The sequence below is a fragment of the Stegastes partitus genome, unplaced genomic scaffold (assembly GCF_000690725.1).
Source record: "Stegastes partitus isolate 25-593 unplaced genomic scaffold, Stegastes_partitus-1.0.2 Scaffold2093, whole genome shotgun sequence".
Lineage (NCBI taxonomy): Eukaryota > Metazoa > Chordata > Actinopteri > Pomacentridae > Stegastes > Stegastes partitus.
In genome coordinates this window covers 29955-51572 of record NW_007579824.1, presented here as the reverse complement: position 1 = coordinate 51572, position 21618 = coordinate 29955, and the positions used below count along the sequence as shown (strand labels likewise).

At 41.9% G+C, this 21618-nt stretch overlaps 1 protein-coding gene across 1 annotated transcript; it reads left to right on the top strand.

The window, feature by feature from the left end:
* On the top strand, positions 1-21577 carry LOC103373892 (microtubule-associated protein futsch). The gene is made up of 18 exons (XM_008303898.1): positions 1-58; positions 3579-3905; positions 4000-4293; positions 4432-4737; positions 5006-5116; positions 5911-6072; positions 6583-6813; positions 6901-6951; positions 7039-7293; positions 7379-7726; positions 7817-8089; positions 9806-10090; positions 14146-14231; positions 16936-20655; positions 20745-20940; positions 21030-21109; positions 21184-21278; positions 21361-21577. The coding sequence occupies exons 1-18, from the start codon at positions 7-9 to the stop codon at positions 21419-21421; spliced, it is 6933 nt and encodes a 2310-aa protein (XP_008302120.1). The 5' UTR covers positions 1-6; the 3' UTR covers positions 21422-21577.
* Positions 21578-21618: the final 41 nt, after the last annotated feature.

Here is a 21618-nt window from a genome sequence, read left to right as displayed (position 1 = left end):
CTGGCCATGCAGTGTAAAGTCCTCGTCCATGTCGTCCTCCTGGCACTCATAAAGCATGGTGAGTATTGTGTTGTGTTACGCAGGCTGCACCGAGGTTTGTAGGCTTGAGCTGATCAGGTGAAATGAGCAGTATTGATATTTGAGATGAATTTGTAACAGGGATCCCAAAATAAAATCATTAGTTTGTGCGGATATAAGCGTGGTTTACTGGGCGGGAGTTAAAGTAAGCGTAAAAGTGCTGCTGGTACCTGCTAATCGTATTATTACATATTAGTGTCAACATGCAGTGGAGCTTTATTTTGTGTGGACAACAACAGACTGGGCAACCACACTTTTCTTTACTGTTCATATTGATGTAGCTTAATCTGTAGTCGTATTCGCTGTTGTGATCGATGCTACAAATCAAAGAACAGGCCTGCTGAATTGGATTTTTATGATGTTTGCATCCGTGAAAGGAGTGCTGTGATTTCTGATGTGCAAAGTTGTTGTCCAGTTATTACATAAAATGTCTCTCAGTTGAACTTTTAAAAGTATTACAATACATACACCGACAAATGGCACAAAATGCTGCAACATAAAGCTAAAGGCGCACCCTGTGGACTAAACGTGCTCACAAAATCTATGACCAAAGGAGTGCAAAAAGTGAACTCACTGTTTAAATACAAGATAACATTCTTGTCTGTGCGCTACATGATCAGATGGTGGCATTGTTACAAGCAGTGCAAAGTACTTTCTAATTATGAGACGTTTAATTTAAAAATGCTCTGATCTGGCGTTTTAAATCATGTATTTGAAACGCCGTGTCAAAAACAGCTGCGACTTTAGTGGATCCGTGGGCTGTTTGCGGCTAAGTGGTTTGGACTAATTCAGTCAAAAATAAATGTGTCACAAGCATTAGTCATGTTTTCTGACCTTCATTCTTCTCCTTCCTGTTAGCCGGCTATTATAAACTCATCTGTCACACTTGGCAAGAGGTGCAACATAATAACTCTGCGCTTAAGAAAGTTTTCCACTCAAACTATATCTGCCAACAAGTATTTATTGTACTAGTTACTAATTAAGCTGATTGGATAGTCAGAGCTGTTTGAAGGGCTTTATATTTACACTGATTTATTGACGCATGCTGAGATTACTGATTTACTTTTAGGGATGAAAAGAAAGAATACAAAGTGGATTTCACGAAACTCAAACCCCTCTTATTCTCATTTTCTTGTCACTGCTCATTCAGACTTATGACGTGTGTCAGGTTCAATAAACAAACTGGATAGATGATATTTGCTTTCATGGTTTTACTTTGATCTTGTGATATTATAATGGAATAATAATAGGATTAAATTAATCGAAGACTTAAGAAAGACTTAAGGGGAGATTTTGTAACTGGCTGAGCAGTGTCTGTAATTGCCAACAGTGTGCTGATTAGGTACAAGTATCGTTAAGATTTTAACAGTCCTGCTACTTTTACTGATACTGCTTATCAGTGTGGTACTCTAATGGTATTCTTTTCGGTACTTTGTGATGTTTATGTTTGTTTTTTAAAGAGAAAAACCAAACAAGTTAAGAACAGAATAAAGACTGCTTTATTTTCTCATATGTACTCTACAAGAATTAAGATTTATGCAGACACTAGTGTTGTTTTGATGTGATGTTCAGAGCTCTGTGGACAGCGTCAAAGAATTCACTCACAAATAAAATATTCTGCAGTGTGTTTCATTAAACTGTCCAACATTATGTCACAATTAAAAGCTTCACCTTGAACAGATATTGGGTAAATGTCAGCACATTGTGCTGATAAAACCTCTTTCACGCTTCAATGTTGAGTAGAAACAAATGCAGGACTGACATTGTTTTTACTGTGGTATTAATACGTTAGTGAAGAAAACCGTGAAAGTACTTCTTCTGCCACTAACGCCAACATTCATACTTATCATATCAATCCTCCGGTATTTAAAAATTTGCACTGGTCACTCAGTGTCCATCAGTAGTCCTGACCTAGATTAAATAGTCCATTTAGCTGGATTTAATTTTTAATCATAGTTGTTTATTCTGAGTTTTCTGTTATTTTTGCTGCGTACTTGTGTCATTTCATAATTTGTCCCTAATTTTTCTAAACATGGACATTTGATCGTTGATGTTTAAGCTCAAATCATGAATGTAGTTGTGTTGGGATCATTTTTTTGTTAAGACTTTGATTACTGCAGACGTATCATGTGGTTTCCAAGGTTTGTGTGGCTGAAGACAGTGTTAAGGTTTAACTACCAAGCGGGCACAACTCCTGCAGCAAATAATGACTTCAGTTAGCATTCTTGTTGGTGGTTAGCACTGTTGTCTCGCAGCAAGAAGGTCACCGGTTTCGTTCTGCGTGGAGTCTGCATGTTCTCCCCGTGCAGCGTGGGTTCTCTCTGGGTTCTCTGGCTTCCTCCCACAAGGTCCAAAAACATGTTGAGGTTAATTGGTGATTCTAAATTGTCTGTATGTGTGAATGTGAGTGTGCTTGGTTGTCTGTCTCTAAGTGTAGCCCTGTGATAGACTGGTGACCTGTCCAGGGTGTCCCCTGCCTTCACCCTGAATCAGCTGGGATAGAATCCAGTCCCCTTGACCCTAGTGAGGATTAAGCGATGTATAGATGATGGATGGATTCTTGTTCAGGGTTGTTGTTCAAAGATTAAAGCATCACAGTGTTCCTGTAGCTATGCAACACATAATGTCAATAGAGCGTACAAGTACTTCTAACTGTAAAAAACCAAACCAAAAGCGTTTTCTGAGTTGATTTATTAAGTTCATGTGAATCAGTTGTAGAGCTGTAGCAGTTTGCATTTATCTACATTTTTAAGATGCACATTCAACTAACACAAAATTATTTCACATAAGTTGATGTGATTTATTTCTTTAACCTAATTTTCCAGATGTAAACAGTTTCCTATTATTTAAGTAAACTTAATTTGTTAGAATTTAATTTGATTTTACTTAGTATCAAAAACGACCAGCTGTATAGCACAGTTTCCCTTTAAAGAGGAAGTTTGTGTTATTTCTTCTTTTCAAAGAAGAAATTTCATCACAGTTGTTACACAATTGAAGTTACAGATGACTAAATACATGTTGACTTGACGCAACTCAGGACCCCTCAAAAGCCTCTGAAGTCGTCCAGTTCCTCTGCGTTTTTTGCTTCTGTCACTTTTGTCTTCACTGTGGGCTCATTTTTTTATGGCAATATACAGTTTATACGAGCTTCCTGATGGAGGAACACGCAGCAGATGAATAGTTTAACCATCAAAACGGTTTGTAATCTGCTGATTCTTTCTGGTTTCACACTTTCTGGTCAATAAATGGTGGCACTTTGGTGATTTCTTTTTAAAGACAACACACCTGTCAAACCAACAGGTGGGTTTTAGGTTAAAGCAGTTTAATGCAACCATTTGTTTTATTGTATTTTGTTTTGAGGGATGAATTTTCAGTTAAAGCTGGATTTAAATGTCGTCTCATAGAGACACTCCTGTGTCGCACTAAGGAGAATTAATGACAGCTGTTCATTGAAGGCTCTTTATTTTCTCTCCATCTAAACTTCCTCTTTCTGCTTATAGTGTCTACAAGTGAAGTCCAGTCCAGCCCAAACACAAACGCGACCCTCCCCTGCAATGCGACGCTCCCTGTTCCTGTTAAAGGGGGCAAAATAGACGAGTCTCTAATTGCTGTCAGCTGGACAAGCAACGGCTCTGATATCGCCTCATTTGGAAAAGCAGCAACGCAGATAAAGGAGGGTTTCAGCTGGGACACCACTGGTTTCATCAATGGGGACTTTTCACTGAGCGTCCTTAAGGCCAGTCTTAACCTCCAGGGAGTGTATGAATGCACGGTCAGCTACGACTCCAAACTCCTGCACTCCAGCAACGTTACATTCAGTATCCTCGGTACGTCTCTGTTCAGTCCTTTGAGTTGCGCCTTAATTTGAACCTTAAGCAAAGTACAAAGCTGAAATCTTTTCCCCCCTTACTTTCTCTTCAGCCTCCCCGACTCTCTCTGTGCCTCAGCAGTGGGTGGTGTTAGAAACAGAGAGCCAGCTGCAGTGCCAAGCACATGGTTTCTACCCTCCTCCTGTCTCTTTCTCCTGGACCAGAGACGGACGAGTGATTCAGCCTCCCTACCAGGTGGAAGGAGAAATTGCTCCAGATGGCTATTACGCGGCTGTGGACAACCTGACCTTCTACCCTTCGCGTGAGGACCAGAATGCGACCTTTGGCTGCATGGTGTCACACAGTGGCAGCGATCAGGAGCTGGATTTCCAACTCAACATCACCTGTGAGCAACACAAAGATGCATTCTGTCACTATTGTGCATTCAAAATGTCACCTCGGTGACTCATCACATTCTTGTTTATTTATAAGACCCACATCTGTCATTGAAGGATTAACCACAAGGTTGAACGTCTGTCCTCAGATCTCTCATCTGTTCGACTGTCTGTCGTGGCGCCAAGCTCCAAAGACATCCCCCTCACTCTTTACTGTGACGTGGAGAGTTTCTACCCGGAAGAAGTGTCTGTGTCATGGCTTCAAAATGGCACCTCACTCCCCGAGCCTCCTGTCCCAGAGCAGAACCCAGATGGAACCTACAGAACCAGACGTTACTACACTCTGAGCCCCGAGCAGAGAGGCCGAGGAGGGAAGGTGGAGTGCGCGGTAAACCAACCTGGGGCGCTGCATCCCGTCCGGGGCTCAGCGTACCTGGACAAACTGGATCCTCAAGGTAGGATTGTAATTTGAGAGTCTAGCCCACAAAATAACAAAAAAAATGACTCCCTGGTGATTTTTTGGAAAGATAAGGCCCTTAAATAAGATTTGGCAAAACCTGAGAAAAACAAGTCTGGTGGCTGCGTGACAACCTTAAATGTCATCACACACTCCCTGTTGGAGGAAATGACATGTTTGTTTACATCTTTTTATTGCTGCTCTATCACAACTACAACTTCTTCCTTAATGCTTTACATTTTTTTCCTCTCTCTGTTTCCTGTAAGATGAGGCTCCAGTGTTGACCAAATCAGCCAAAGCTTCTGTGGCTATGATGTGCATTTCGATAGTGCTGGTGTTCTTGCTGTGCTTCGGCTTTTCTTGGAGGAGAAGAGATGGTAATTCAGAACCTGTTATGCAGTGAATGCAGTGGTGTCATATTGTCACAGGTCTATTTGTGACTTTCATCCCGCGGTTATGAACTTGTGACTCTTCCTCTTATTTCAAGGCTTTAAGGACGCCTCGAGAGAAATAAACACATTTTTCACACAAAGTACAAAAATGACAGAAAAACCAAAATAAAATCATTTGTTTGGGAAATTGTATCATCTTGAGATCCCTTACTTACACAGTGATTGTATTGCTTTAGTGCATGAAGACGTTAGTAGTGAAACTTTAAGATGTTTACATAATGCCAAATATCAGTGCACTGCTCATCAATGAGACGACTACTGAAAATAATAGATCTGAATGAAATTTATGTTACACCGTGAGGCTCCACACCTCACACTTTCATAGCTCCTTTTGTTTCCTTCGTTTAACGCCCTGTGTGGGTGTGTTTCCATGTTGTGTTAAGCTAAATTCATGTTAATTAACCACTTACTGAGTACGTGTCAGGAGTCTGAGGTGGTTTTATTCACACACTTTGCATCAGATTTCGGTTGCATCCAGATGAACATGTTGTACAGGAAAACCACAGACGATAAAAACATATTTGTGTAGAGATGCATGGCTTCACTTGAAAGGTATCATAGTACAAATGAAAGCTTGAATCCACAACAACTGCAGTATTACATTTCCACCAACTACCACATGAAAGTAACTGAGCAACTTACACTGTGTTCAAAATAGACTTGGATTTATTGTGAAATTTCCGCCACCTCTGCCCTCATTTTCTCTCATTAACTCTCAGAGAAACAGAAGTCCCTCAACGTGTCGGGGATCATCCTCCCTCCTCGGGTGATCGTAGGTCAAAAGGGCCGAGTGTCGCTGAGCATCGAGGGCAGGAGGGTGGACCGAGTCCAGACTGTGTGGTTCCTCAATGACAACCCCATCTCTGACACCTCAATCACAGGTAGGAGAGCTTATAGAATACTATTTTGGTCACCTCTTAAGCCACAAATACTGTTCCAAAACATGTTTTTAATTGTAACACAGGTCAGTTTGCAAAGTTACCAAATGCATCAGTCTGAATTTGGAGAGAGAATCTTGGTGTTTAACATTTTCCTTAACCTTTCAAGGCCCAAGCTCTTGTTTGATATACTTTTTTTTTTTTTTTTGTTATTTGATCTGTTCTGTTGAAATGTTCCTTTAAAGCTTCTTAAGAAGAAGTAAAAGGGCAAACTGGGTGTTTTATAAGCTTTATAAGCAGAAGAAATTAGAAATAAAATGTGTTTAAAGTGAATGATGGCACACAACAAAATGTCATTTGTATTGCGACTCCTCCTAAAACGTACCATGTCGTCTCTTCTGCTAACAATTGACAACCTTACACGCATAGGAACCTCCAAAGCTAACTTTAACTGCCTCTACAGCCCCCTAACCACCATCCATCTCCCCTACGGTCTAACTCTCACCTCCCCAGCATCAGAGAAAGGTCCTCTCCTGGCCTCCAGAGGCGAGCTGGGATACTACAAGCTGCACACTCAGGGGCCGCTGCACTCGTCTGGCAACGGCATCCAGCAGCTGATCTCCTCGCTCACCTTCATCCCCCAGATTTCCATTCACAAGGGCGCCGTGTTCAAGTGTCAGGTGTCCTACATGGGCAAGGACAAGATCGTGGAGGAGAGGGTGTCGGAGAAGTTTACTATTCTCTGTAAGGAAAGGTTGTTTTTTTTTTTACTATTATTTAGTTTTAGTTTTTTCTGATTCCTGAAACAGTGTGTTCTGTCTGTTCTCTCAGCTCCTCCAGAGGTGTCAGAAATACAGCTGGCAGAGACGCAGAGTGACTCAGGTAAAGCAAACAGGTTATTCTTATATTATATATTTGAAACATCATTTACCGGGGGAGGCTACATCCCTGCAACTTCTACCCTTCCAGATGTCATCAGCATGACAGTCCGAGCGACACATTTCCATCCAGATGTCATCACCTTCCGCTGGTTCTGTCAGGGCGGCGAGCTCAGCCCCGTGGCGTCCCAGGCCTCGTCCTCCCCTCGTCCAAACTCTGAGGGATACTTTTCAGCCTTCAGCCAGTGCAAGCTTCCCCGAAGTGAACTGGAAAGAGGAGCAGCTAAAGTGTGGGTCAGCGTTCACCACATAGCCCTGAAGCAGCCGGTGTTCCGAGAGACCAGAGGTAAGAATTAGAGATAAACTCAGCATTTTGTTTAAGGTTGTGTGTTGGAAAGTGATACAATATTTCTTCATTTTATCCCAAACAGGCTTCATCAAGAGGCCGTCTGTGTCCGACATCGTCAGCTCCACTTGCTCCTCGGATCAGATTTCGACTCTGGGATGTGAGATCATGGATTTCTACCCTCCGAACATATCCGTCACTTGGCTGAAGCTCAGAGAGGGAGAGCAGGATGACAGAGAGGAGGAGGTGATAGAGGGAGGAGAGATGTGGGGTCCTATCCAGACTCAAACCAGACTCTACAGGGCGACGGCCACTCTGAAGAGGAGGGCAACCAACCAGGAGAAAAAGGACAGAAGAGGAGGGATTATTTGCAGAGTGGAGCACTGTTCCCTACAAGAACCTATTGTCAGACACTGGAGAAATGGTGACATCGGTACGAATCCTTACACGCGCCTCAACTATCCGCTTGTTTGTGTCGCATCTTTTTATTCATTCGCTTTCTGCCCATTTTCCTCTTCACCAGCTGCCCCCTCCATCCCTCCCTCCATCTCGGTGTGTTGGAGCAGCGAAGGCGTCGGCGTGTTCTCTCTCCTGCTGAAGGGAGGTCACCCGAAGGTCAAACTACTGTGGGCAGCAGGAGGGGCGACGCTCTCACCGCTGGTGTCCAGTGAGACCGAGGAGATCGGAGACGACGGACAGAGAGAGCTGAAAAGCGTGTGCGCCCTGGAGAGGTCAACGGGTCTGCCGAGTCCCACCAGCAAACAGCCGGAGAGACGCAAGAACGGACACGCAATAAGTACGTGTCAGTAACATACACTGTGTATACATTAGTCTTTTATAGAGAGAGTTCAGGAGAGCCTTACATGGATATCTTCTAAACACATCAGGCTCAGGCTGAATGTTTCTTTCATTGGCTTTTGAAAAGAAACAAAAAGAGGAATGAATGATCAGTAGGGTTCTAATATAAACAGATGTCTTATATGACGTAGTTGCAGCTTTTTTAAAAAACTGAACATATTAGAGACCAAACATCTGAATACTTACACATCTGCTGTGTGTTGATTTTTCTCATCCTTTTATAAATTTGTCTTATGCAAGGCTAAATCATTCTCTTTCCATTTTTCAAAGTGGAATTGTGTAATTCAGTTTCTTTTCCTCCAACAATCTGCTTAAAATTGCCAGCCTGATTTTTAGCTGTAGATCTAAAATATCATTTACAGATGATAGAGAAGTCGTTTGTCCTCATGGATGAAACACTTCTTTTTTCACATTTTATTCCCAGATTCTACCCTTCAAAAAGATTACAAACATACTGCTGGGTTGTCCGTAAAAGTATTATTGTGAACAATATGTGGAATAAAAGTACATCATTACAACAGAAAAGACCCAAAAAAGAAGCAGATTGTAAAATCATTTATAGTGAACAAACTCTTTTCCTATTGGCTTGTTGTAAATAGTTCAAACCTTATGGCAGCGTGTCCACACCATGTAAGAAACCTGAGGTCGTCTTTCCAAAGACAAAAATGTTTTAGGGGTGTAAACAGATCATCTCTAGTTGACCTTTTTGACCCTTAGGTGACGCTTCTATCATTAGGCTTCAGCAAAGTTAGTCCGTTAACACTGTATAGTTTCAGAACAACAAATTCATGAATCTTCTAACTTGGGTACTTTTGACTTAAAACCAGGAGCTCAACGAAGGACCCTTTAATTTAAGCTAATATAATAATAATATAATATAGCACAACTAGCATGTTAGTCAGGATGCATTGTTAGAATTAAAACTCTCAGAGACTCTTCTTGTTTGCAGTTAACTTTCTGAATGTCGTTCATGTTTGTTAAATGTAGTCATGGTTGTTTTCTTTCTATATTAACGTCAGTCTGACTCACTGGATGTAGACTTTAGGTGTAAGTCAGCCATTGGCCTCTTCAGGCCACTTTATCCTCTCCTTCCACTATTTGCGTGTTCCTGTTTCTAAAATCCACTTCCAACAATCTCTGGCCTTGCAACCAACCACACTGACATTTTCAAGCTTTGCAGAGGCTTTGGATCGTGCAGTAAGGCAGCCCTGCTAGTGGTTTTTGGTGGGTTATGCTTCACTCAGCTTCATCCAAGGCAACTGTGAATGCTTTAAAAACTACAAATGAGCTAGAGCGTTTTTTAATTTATTTATTTTTACCCCTATATCTAAATCACTGAGAGCAATCTAACAAGCTGCAAGATTTTCACGTTAACTGAAGAAAAAACTCTTTGCAGAAGATGTCAGACAAAAGCAAAAGATTAAAAAAATAAATAAATAAAAACAGAAACGTAATATCTTAAGATTATTGAACTTGTTTTGTGGGAATTTAATTTTGCAACCTAAAAACTGAACAAACTAGTCAAGATAAATGCAGAGAAGTCACCTTCTTAAGGCAGCAAGGGAACTCTAAAATGATTTCCAAGTTTTCAGTGTTGTTTCTGAATTCAAAACAGTCTGAATATTGGTTCTGTAGTAACTTTGTTGCTTCACAGAAACGAAAGCAGCAGTCACAGACCCCGACGCCGAAGGAATAGAGTACATTGACGAAAAAGTGGACGGAGAGAATAACAACATTGAAAGGGAGGAGGAGACGCTGTCGACGCTGTCGGAGCTGGACGAGGACAGCGACAAAGAAGGAGAGGACGACCCAGGAGCGCTGCACATCAACAGGGTCAACTTGAGGAGGGCTCCCAGGGAGAGCGAGAGGGCGCGTCTGAGAGTCTGCGTGGAGATCACACACCCGGCACTCAGAGTTCCTGTTTATCGAACCTGGACAGGTACGACTATGGCTACAGAGAGTGAACATGACATCTAACCTGCCACCTAAATGTTTTGTTTTTAACCTCCTTACACGTATTACAGAGTGTAAATCATGAAACACTCTCACCGAGGCTCACTTTCTCTCAACAGGAAGTTGGTTCATGTGTTGCTCTTATTGTTGACCTTCTGTTCTCTCTTCCAGAACCCAATGAGGAAATTTCATCTTCTGCATGAACACCCTGCAAGAGTGCTTCTCTATTTCATATATCCCATGTAATGTATCTAATATTTATCTCTGTAGTAAATATAAACGTGTAGTTCTGTTTTGTTTTTGTTGTTGTTGTTTTCTTTTAGGATATCCAACTGTGTCCGATATGATCAACGAATGTGGCTTTTCCTCCAACATTTTACGGTTACGTTTTATATTCTTAGAAAGTTATCCTTTATATATACATATTTTTGTACAAATAATTTTACTGTGGATATTTTTCTGAATCTGCATTTGAAAATAAAAAAAACTAAATCATTTTGTTGAAGCCTCTGTGAGTTTTTGCCTAAAAGTTACTGCAGCTCTCTTCTTGCTTGGCGTCGAACGGTTATCTGTTGTTGGTCAACCTGAAATAAGTTCTCATTTCAAAACACACTTCTGTATTTTTATTCTGTCCTCTCACCACAGAAACGTCACTTCGCTGCACTGAGACGAGGAGGTGGTGTGTGGTTAAGCTGAGAAATTAAGATGGTCTTTAGTTTGCAACTTCCCCCTCTGATTAGACAGCAAGTACTTGTGCTGCATCCGTGCAGTGATGACGGGTGGAAACGTACGGGATGTAAAGCATAGGTTTTTTGCGTGATATAAAATTTGGGTGGCTCATTTTTTATGTTTTAGCAACTTTCAAACATATTGCATAAATTATACTTTAACCTCAGAGTCCACACAGCTGCTCAGTTATAAGTGTACCGTTAAAATAATGTGCAAGATAACTGACAGTCTATTCAGGGTGCTTTATTGTCATTTTACACGCATGTACAATGAAATTAAGGTGCACAGGCAGGACTCGCACTCAAATACTCAACAGTTCTGACTATATTTGATGTAGTAGAGGCAATAAAACCACAGTATTTTTACTAATATTTACTAAGATTGAAGAACTTTCAAGTGAGGTCATGCTCTTCTGTTGAAGATTTTCAACTTCATGTAAAAAGCTTAAGGTGTGCTTGACACGTGAAAAGAGTGATCATTTGCACTAACACATTGTCTGACTCATAGTAAAAATCACTTTTAAGAAAATTAGAAAACAAATTGATGAACCAGGAATGTTATCTTTTTCATTCGACACATTCTTCTTTCTTGTCAAATCGCGGCCCCTCTGTGGCTCATTGTAATAAACTGCTGGTAGTTAAAGACCCTCGTGGCTCAGAGCCTGCAGCAGAGATGAGGAACAGGCTACAGCGGTCTGGTAAACTCACTTCTGTCTAGCTCTATGGCCACAGACACCTTTGTTTTTCACACCTACAGATAAAGTACTTCATCAGATTAGTTAGCACAGTTCCCTGCAGAGCCACAAAAAGCTTGATTCATTGTTTTCCTGCATGCATGGATATTTCTCAACACTGACACAGACTTTGATATCAAGTGAAGTTCCAAAGTGTAACAGCAGCTAAAGTATAAAAGAGAGTCATAAAGTTACAGAAATGATTCAGTGATGTTAGACTCACAACAAAACTGCACAAATCAATCAGGCTACTGGCCAAAGACAGACTCATGCTGGTGCACGGAAATGACAAAAGGTGGGTGCATGCAAAGTGTGCTTTCAGTCTCCTTTTAGTCAGTGCGTATGTGAAATATCTGCAATTTTATCATCTGACGGAAGCTATAAATACTGATAACGTTCCTCGAGGCAAGCAATGGATATTTATAGGTCACATTTAAAACAACACGCAGAGGCAAAGTGTTTGTCAGTCAGTTGGCACAACTTTACTTCACAAATTTAAATATTACAATCAAGACACTAGAATATTATCTATTGTACCAAATGACCTAATTAAAAAATGATCTGCCCCTCTCCCTTAAATCCTCACCTCAGCCGGTAGAGGCAGATGTCCAGCCTGTCTGAGCCTGGCTCTGCAAACACAAATGTGTTTGTTCATTGTTCTTGGACTGTTTTTGTGGTATTCAGTGTGTAACTTGGGTCTTCATTTTATTTTCAAAAATGAGTCAGGGATTTAGTTATAGTATAAATCACTGTATATGTCACTTAACCTTAACATTTAAGTGAGTGAGGCTGATAATGTTGGGTCTTTAATGTTTAATTCAGTCAAGTAAGCTTGTATTTTATAAAATGTTGTACAGTTTTAACTATAGTTTTTAAATGACTAAGGTACATTCACATAATAAATAATACTGTAGAGAAGTGATGCACAATATTAAAATTTCTGGTTGATATTAAGATTTCTGATATCGTCGATAAACGATATTACTGATGTCGATATTCAATTTTTGTTCACACTGAAAAATGAGTATAAGTGAGCACTGTGAGACTTAAAAACTATTCAAAAGAAGCCCAAATTAGACCACATGGTCTTCTTTTTTACGTAACAAAGCAAAACAAATTTAAACATATTTTAACATGTTTAGTGTTCAAGTCCAGGCCCATTTAAATAAAAACATCTGTGAAATAGCAGCAATATCAAATGTAGAGACAAAGGCGCTCATGTTAGTCAATCATCAGTTTTTCACATCGGCTTAATTTGTTCATCGGAGCGATACGGATATTTCAGAAAAAAACACTAATATCGGCTGATACCAATGTGGTCCCCGGGACATCGTGCATCCCAACTGTACGGTCTCAACCTCAGTATTTAAAGTTGCACTTTGGTTGTTTTAAATGTACAAGTACATTCTAAAAAGTTATTCAAGGGAACCTATTCCCAATATTTAATTAAAAGCAGACTGCAAGATAAATAATCTGATTTACTGACTTGGATACACATTATTTTGATGGGTTGACTTGACATAGGGCTGCATGGTGGCTCAGTGGTTAGCACCGTTGCCTCACAGCAAGAAGGTCGTTGGATCTCTTTGTGTGGAGTTTGCATGTTCTCCCCGTGCAGTGTGGGTTCTCTCCGGGTTCTCCGGCTTCCTCCCACACGGTCCAAAAACATGTTGAGGTTAATTGGTGATTCTAAATTGTCCGTAGGTGTGAATGTGAGTGTGCTTGGTTGTCTGTCTCCCTGTGATAGACTGGTGACCTGTCCAGGGCGTCCCCTGCCTTCACCCTGAGTCAGCTGGGATAGACTCCAGCCCCCCGTGACCCTAGTGAGGATTCACTGGTGTGTCAATAATGGATGGATGGATGACTTGACACAATAATGTTAGTAATTGCATGAACTTAATATTTAGTATAATTTAGACTCAAATTTGTGAGTTGAATGATTAAAAACTACATTTAGGTTGAAGTAACTTAATGAAATTGACTTGATAACTTTATTTTTGTTCCCCTCCAACACCTACTAAACATACCTGAACAATTTCAGACAGCTAAGGGCCGTATTTTATCAATTATTTTAATTGTAGAGGAAAAGTTAATTCTCTTTACTTTTTTCTCTCTAGGTTAAACATGATTTCGTTAAAAGTTTTCATAACGTTTTCATTATTTTATTTCTGCAGTTGAGGTCAAACATAGTTTTTGTAGAGTGTGAGGGTGACTGGGGTAAATACAATCATGAACAAAGTCCCGTGTGTTTCCTACCAGCACTGACTCTGCTGTGGGTGAGCAAACCTTTTAAAAAGCCTCTCACACATTTTTGTGGCCTGACAGATCACACAGCTTCAGTTCACATCCGCAAACTGTGCGGCAGTTCGGCCTGATGCAGTCAATCAGCCTCTTCCTCATTATGGACCCCGGACGTGCTGCGTAAAAGACAACTGCGCGGTGACTCACAGCTGATGCCGGCAAACCGGGACGCTGCTTTCTGTCGAGTTTTCTGAGAAAAAAAAAGAAAGAAAAAAAGTTGTGACACGCTGGTTTGATTTGGCAACACGGACACATTCAGAGCAGAAATCAGGTCAGATGATCAGAGAAGCGACGAGGAAGGAGAGCGAGCATGGACCCCGACAGCCCTTTAACCAGGGTGGAGAGGACTCTGTGGAGCGTCTGGGTGAGCTGCTGCGTCAAACCATCAAATAACTGCGTGAATGTGCAACTTTGAAGCCATGAAATGTGGACGTGATGTCTCTCATAGTGTGTCAGGGTGCCTTTGTCTCTCATGTACACTGTGGACTGTATGGATCTATATGAATGCTCCTCTCTCCACCCCTCTCCATCCCCCTCCCACGCTCTTTTCCTGTGTGTTTGTGCAACTTGGACGCACACTGGGCGTTTTTTGTTGTTGCGTGATCACAATTAAGCACTTAAATGCCAAAGATGGCTGTGCAAGATTGACAATGTGCACTACAGAAAGAAAAGTATGAGCCCACCAGAGCATTGCACTGGAGGTGTTTGGATCTGTCTGTTTATTAGCTTTATTTTGAAATAATGTTTCACTGAAATGAACTCTTTAGTTCAGATTTTTGTTTAAAAGCCAGACAAAGCTTAGACACTACTTTCGCTTGATTAGATGTGTTTAAAGCAGCAAGGGAATTTCCTTGAAACTACATCAAATTCATTTTAACCAAAGAAAACACCATTTAGTGTTGGATTTTTCCCCCAACATGTTAAATGAGAAGAACTTCAAATATTTTTAAAAAAAAATATATATATATATAGACAATCAGCAGAAAGAGGAATAGTGATATGATTGGATGGCTACAGGAAAGAAGGACCTCCTGTGACACTCAGACGGGCCTTTAGTCACTCCTCTGGTGAGTCATAATATTTTGTGAATGTAGGCGAAGTTGTCCATGAGAAGAGGAGTTTTAACATCCTCTTCTTTACAGCTGCATGCAGAACGTCCAGATCCACAAACAGGACTAAACAGGCCCTACGAATGAGTTCACTGAGTCTTTTGTGGTCATTAAACCTTCAGGTTTTTGCCTCATGCAGCCGACCACGTCACAGAAACTGTCTCTGACCAGCACAGACTCCTAAAACATTTGCAGCGCAGTGCAACATGCACTGACGGAAAAGAGTCGACTCTGGTCCTTCAATTAATCCAGTTTCCTACCAAAGTGAACTCCTAGATATGTGTACTACTCTACTATTCCTATTGGAAGCAGGAGTAACAGGAGTTCTGGATCTGAGATGGAAGAGTTGAGAAGATTCTCATAAGCTTATTGCATTTATTTGGAATTAAAGTTCTTCTTTGGAGTCTGCCACAAAGACAATTAGGTTTAAACTGACCTGTAACATAATGTGTGACTGATTTTGTTTCTCTTGTGCAGCCACAAGAGCGTTAGTGAGGTTTGGTGTAATGTGTTGTGGTTCTCAGTCATTTCCTCAGTGGACTATTTTTTACAACAGAATGACTGACAGTAAACTTTCAGCAGTAATGGCTGCTGTTATTGCAGTGAAGCTCATTTTATCCTTAAAGGTGATCTAATCAATGTGTTGGATTTGCTGCGATGATGAACCCACAGGTAGAAATCAGTCAACTCTGCCGTTGCCTTCATCTCGACTGAGCGTTTAAGCGCCTCTCAGTTCATTGGTTTGGTTTCACATCTGCAACTTCACTGTTTTGGTTCCATCTAATCGCTCTCATGGACCGCATTTGAGTTGCAGCAGGCATCTATTTTACACACACACACACACACACACACACACACAAAAGAAAACATTCACTTGATTGATAATTAGACTGACAGGCCGCTTTCTTCAACTGATATGCATCAGTATGCTGATTCAGAGGCTTGAAACCAGGGTACCAGTATCTGTACACAGTTTGCAACTTGCTGGTGAACATGCTGCATCATTTAGCAGCTAAATAAAGAATTAGGAGAGGAGCAGAACAGAACTAATGGTGCTGCGTGTCCACTGTATGTCATGTGTTTGGAATGCTGAACTTTTACAAGGTCAGTGTTTTGTTTGTATATTGCGTTGCCCTGAGATGGTAGAAGAAAAAAAAAAAGCTTCCTGCTTGCAGTTGAATCATCTTTTTTGAAGGTTCCCTATTGAGTGAAATGAACAGGAAGTATGTAAGTGGCAGCTGTGATACGAGCTGGTGGAGTTCCCGAAATATTCCAGAAAGGAAAAGGGGCTTTGTTTCTTATCTAATTTAATATAGGATACACTGGTCCATCCTTTTAAAAAAACGGAAAGGAGATGAAGCTGAAGGAATTCCTTTCTCCACACGATGCGCTGTCCACAGCAGACCTACATGCACCATAACATCAGAAGTACTGCCTCACATCGTCTTGTTTGTCTTTTTCTAGTGAGCTCATGAATTCTTCTTCACATCTTTTCGTCACTTTAAAATGTCTTCTACTGAGGCTAGAAAAAGATGGGTTTTTTATTTAAACTTTTCGACTACAACCAAGTTTAAATGGAGCCATAATTAATGTTTCTAGATACCCTTGCTGTGAAAAAAGAAATCTGTTTCTCACAGGGGTGGGGTTGAAGTTGGGACTTTGTGGAGGCCCTTCATGTTCTTCCATCTATAACTCGGAAAACCATTTATGGATGTTTCTTTGTGCATGGGTGCATTGTTGTGCTGAAACAGGAAAGGGCCTTCCCCAAATTAGCTGCAAAGCTGGAACAACACTATTGTGTAAATAACCTTGTATGCTGCAGCACTGAGAGTTTCCAACATCAGATTGTATGCATAGTGACTAAAAAAAAAGCTAAAAACAAAACAAGGTGAAAAAAAAATGTATGCAGATTGGATCGTTTGTGGCTTTTTGCCAACTATCTCTCCATCTCTTTCTCAGACCTATTTAACTGGAGCTGTGAACAGATTCTTCAGGCCGCAGCCAGCTAACACCGTCTACAATGACCCAAACTCCTTCCAGGAATCTGCAGTTGACAGAGAATCTCCTAATTGCGGACCTGCTGAGCGTGACACCGGCGGAGGGGGAGCCGATGAGGAACAGCCTCTTGCGACAGCCTCTCAGCTTGGCTCATCTCGGCCAGTTGTTGTCTGGGAACTTCCCACCACAGACATCGACTTGAAGCCCGATGAAGAAAGCGTGCGGTACAAAGCGCGGCCGAGTAGAAGCAGCGAGGGGGAAGAATCTTCAGACGCTGAGGGCACGAGAGGCGATGCTGAAGATGCAAGAGCCAAAGAACAAGAAAAACCGGAGATCGAAAAATGTTGTGCACGAGATGAGACTCCACAGGATGATGAACGACATGTGAGAACTGGGTCACGAATTCTTAGAGATGATGCCGTGAGTGAAGACGTGGAGAAAAGTGACGGAACAGGTGGTGATGAGGAAGAGACTGTGAGTACAGCAACACCAGGTGAACATCAGGAAATAGAAGAAACAGTGACAAAGATCCACGTATGGGAAGAAGAAGGTGAAGACATGGAGAAAAGTGGAGGAAGAGCTGGTTATGAGGAGGAGAGTGTGAGTACAGCAGCACCAGATGAACATCAGGAAATAGAAGAAACAGTGACAAAGATCCAAGTAGGGGAAGAAGGTGCAGATATGGAGGAAAGTGGAGGAAGAGCTGGTTATGAGGAGGGGACTGTGAGTACAGCAGCACCAGGTGAACATCAGGAAATAGAAGAAACAGTGACAAAGATCCACGTAGGGGAAGAAGAAGGTGAAATGCACCACGAAGATGAACAAGATGACACTGAGGTGAAACTGTGCACAATGATGGATTCACGTCCAGAAGAGGAGGATGAAATGCTCCGAGGAGAGGCAGGGATGCAGAAGGACGATGCAGCTCCAGTCATGACAGAAGAAGAAGCAGAAGTCTGTGATGTTGTGTTACAGCTGGTCACTGAAAATAAGTCGGATGAGGAAACAAAACAAGATGAAAATCAGCTCATGGTCTCTCAAGTGGTGTCAGATGTGTCGGATGATGAGCTAGTTGCTGTTGGTAAAAGAGAAAGTGATGAATGTGAGGACGAGGGAGCGAAGCAGGATGAGAGGGAGCAGGGTGCCATCGAGGAAGAGCCTAACAATGAGGCTGCAGTCAACCAGACAACAGATGAAGTGCCAGAGCAGGAAGAGATCATCAGAACGGTCACAGACGACAGTCAGGTAGAGAACATTCTAACAGTTACATGCAGGGAAGAAGCTGTGCAAAACACTGAAACATGGCAGCACCCAGCTGATCTGACAGATGAAGAAGAAGAAGAGGAAGAAGAAGAAGAGGATGTGGCGTTTACAGAAGTGCAAACCAAAACAAGAGAGGCAGATGTGGCGATAACATGCATTTCATTAGATGATAAGGGTCAAGCACAAGAGGAGAGGCTCTCCAGTGAAGCGGGTAACAGAGACATGGAAATAGCATTTACAAGCACCCCAGTTACCGTAAAACCCGAAGGCGAGACGGGACAGGAAGTAAGGGGAGAGCTGGGAAATATTCCCCCAGGGATAAGCGAAGGCCAGGTTGTTGTGTCGCAGGAGCTAAATACTCCAACATGCGAGGAAACGCAAGAGGGAGTTCCTGGATACAACAATGAGCTCGGGCCAGATGAAAACACAACACAAAGGTTCCTGGAAGTAGGAGATTACGAGGAAACACAGACCACTCAGTTACCAGAAGAGGTGGAGGGCGAAGAGCAGGAGAGCCTTCAAAACCGGAGCACAGGAGCTGACTGTTCACAGGCGACGGAGCCTATGGAAGAGAAACAAGAAGGAACCGAAGATCCTGAAACAAGCTTTAATTTCTCTGTGGAGGAGCACACTGGAATACAGCACCTTACTGATACTGGATTGACACAAGAAACGGAGAAACCGCTTGCTGAAGGAGTAATTCAAGAGTTAGGACACTTATTCGGAGGAGAAGGAGGAAAATTACTGGAGAGCTCAATGAAGACGGAGATCAAACACATCAGCTTCACAGAGGAGACGGATTCAGCGACAGAAGAGCTTCAAGATGTGACTGAAGAGCTGTTGGTTGATTTTGGAATAGATGGAGGGGTGTGTGATTCCAAAGAAGCTGCGAGAGACGGAGCTGTAGCAGCAGATGAAGCAATCTGGTTTGCTGATGAAAGTTCAGAACTCCTTGAGGCCGAGCTGCAAAAGATGACAGAGACGATCTTCTCTCAGGAATCTGTACATGATGCACATACAGAGCAAAACAGCAGCAGGATCCCCAGTTTACTAGAAGACATAAATGAATTTGAATTCCTGAAACCCTTAGTTGAGATTGAGCCTAATTTACTTGATGATAGTAGTTTAGAAATGTATGATGCAGGGATAGATGTGGAAGAAAAAGGTCACGGGGAAGAGGAGGAGGAAGCTGAAGATGAGATGCACCTAGAAGCAGGAACGGCAGCTGAGCTAATCACAGAAATGAAAGAAAAAAGAACTGATCTGATCACAGAATCTGAATTCTCTCAACACTTGGAGACGAGAAATCAATCACCGGACAGAGCACTTGAGATAAGTATGGAGGAGATGATAGCCGAAGCAGCTGATGAATCAAAGACAGCTGAGCTCAAACCAAAAGATTCCTCAACAGAGGAAACAGCAAAACATGAGACGGATTCAGAGGGAAGCTACTCAGAAGAAACAAGCAACTCAATCAGCGGACACCAAGATGTGATTGATGAAGAAATCCTCGACTTGTGGATCGAGACGGCGATGTCAGAGGACGCTGATGGGAGAGAACAAGAAGAAGAGCCTGAGCCAGAACAACACATGGACACTGAAATAGAGCCATTGAATGAGGAGCAAGGCGACATAACATCAGCGAAGGAGGAAGAGCAGCTCGTGGAGTCAAATCCAGCAGAATCTCAATTAGCAAGCGACACAGAAATGTCTTCATCAACTGTAGAGTCTGGATTTTTAACCCAGTCTCTCAGTGAGTGGGACGCTCAAAGCAGCGAAACTCGGCTACTGAGATCGGAGAGCGCTGGCTCGCTTCAAGGCATACAGGACATGTTGGTTGGTATGTCAGAATCAGCAGACATCTCTGAATTCTCTGCATCGCCGGCAAACTCTGAATCCAAGGATGCATCGATAGAGGAAACAGCAGAGGGAGTGCCGTCTCACTTAAAAGAGGAGACACGATTTTACCCAGATTCTAGAGCTACATCACCAAATGAGAGTAATCTAAATCAGGAATCTGATGAATCACAAGAAAAAACTGATGAAGAAACAGTTGAAACAGAAAGTAGATCACAGAAGGAGATTGATATCGAGGTGACAAACAAAGGAGAGAAGACTGACTGGAAAGACAGTGAATCAATGACGAAAACAGCCGTTTTTTTCCAACTTGAAGAAACAAAATTTGAAGCGGAGCCTCCCAAGATGACAGTTTCTGGCTCTCCAGATGAAATCAAACACACTGAGTCTGGAAGTGACTCTGAAGCTTCATTAGAGGAGGAAATCTCCTCAATGGAGCTTGATTTAAAAGACGAGTTGCCCTCACCGGAAGAACCGCAGCCCGGATGGTCGGAAGCAGAATCACTGTCTGAGTTAAAGGTGGCAGAAGAACCATTCACCAAGTCTGAAGATCGGGATCAGGTATAGTTTCTCATATAATATTATGAATAATGTCAGACAGTCATTCTAGCCTACATATGGAATGGATTCAGCTGTTTTTGTCATCGCAGGTGGTTGCTCCGCTGCTGGATTTCACTGTGCAAAGGTCACGAATTGCTGTGAAAAACCCTCGTGTGCGGCCTCCCAAAGATCCCCGCTCCCTGCTTCATATGCCCTCAGTGGAGCCCACTCCCTCTGCACATGTGCCAGTCAAAGCCCCTATAGGTGTGCCGTTAGGAGGTCTGGGAATCGGAATAAAACTGCCAGGTAGGTCACTTAAGACACACGGAAAAGCTTCCAACTTGAGTTTATCATGTGCAGTTATTTTTCATTATCTCTAAATTGTGTCTTTGCAGGGCTTGGTGCAGGTTTTCCTGTCTTAAAAAAGACAAAGCGGGTCGTGAGAGAAGAAAACAGCCAGGAAACCCTCTCACAGGTACGGTTAATAATCTTTAATTATCATTTTCCTCGTATTGAGATATATACATTATTAAAATATCACGATATCAGCAGGAACCTGAAGCAAAGCCAGAGGAGAAGAGTGATGCTCTCCAACAGGTTGAGGCACAACCCAAACCTAAATGGACGCCACCGAGACACCCAGGGTAAAACAGCAGCAACCACAAAATACTGAGGCATCTTTCATTCAGGCAATTTCTGATTTTTATTTTTCTTATGTCTTCCCAGATTTGGAAATCCACTCATGTCTGAGCTGAAGACCAAACTGAAGAAAACCACACAGGAGTGAAAAGATTACTAAGTAATTATTTTGTGTAAATGTCTGAATAAAATATAAAAATGGCTTTATTTTTGTTGATCAAACTGAATATATTGCTAAACTTTTCATTGTGTCAATTATTTGCCCAGTGTTTAATTTTTATAATAAAGCATACCTGAAAAGGAATGGTGTTGTCTTTCATGGAAAAAGTGCCTCACAGGGTTTTA

What these genes read in the sequence shown, in the direction of transcription:
- LOC103373892 (XM_008303898.1), top strand. Translation starts at nt 7, where the DNA reads ATGCAGTGTAAAGTCCTCGTCCATGTCGTCCTCCTGGCACTCATAAAG. An exon ending in TTTCCAACTCAACATCACCT is followed by an intron (nt 4,294 to 4,431) that starts GTGAGCAACACA and finishes GTCTGTCCTCAG; the next exon opens with ATCTCTCATCTGTTCGACTG. An exon ending in CTCTGACACCTCAATCACAG is followed by an intron (nt 6,073 to 6,582) that starts GTAGGAGAGCTT and finishes TCACCTCCCCAG; the next exon opens with CATCAGAGAAAGGTCCTCTC.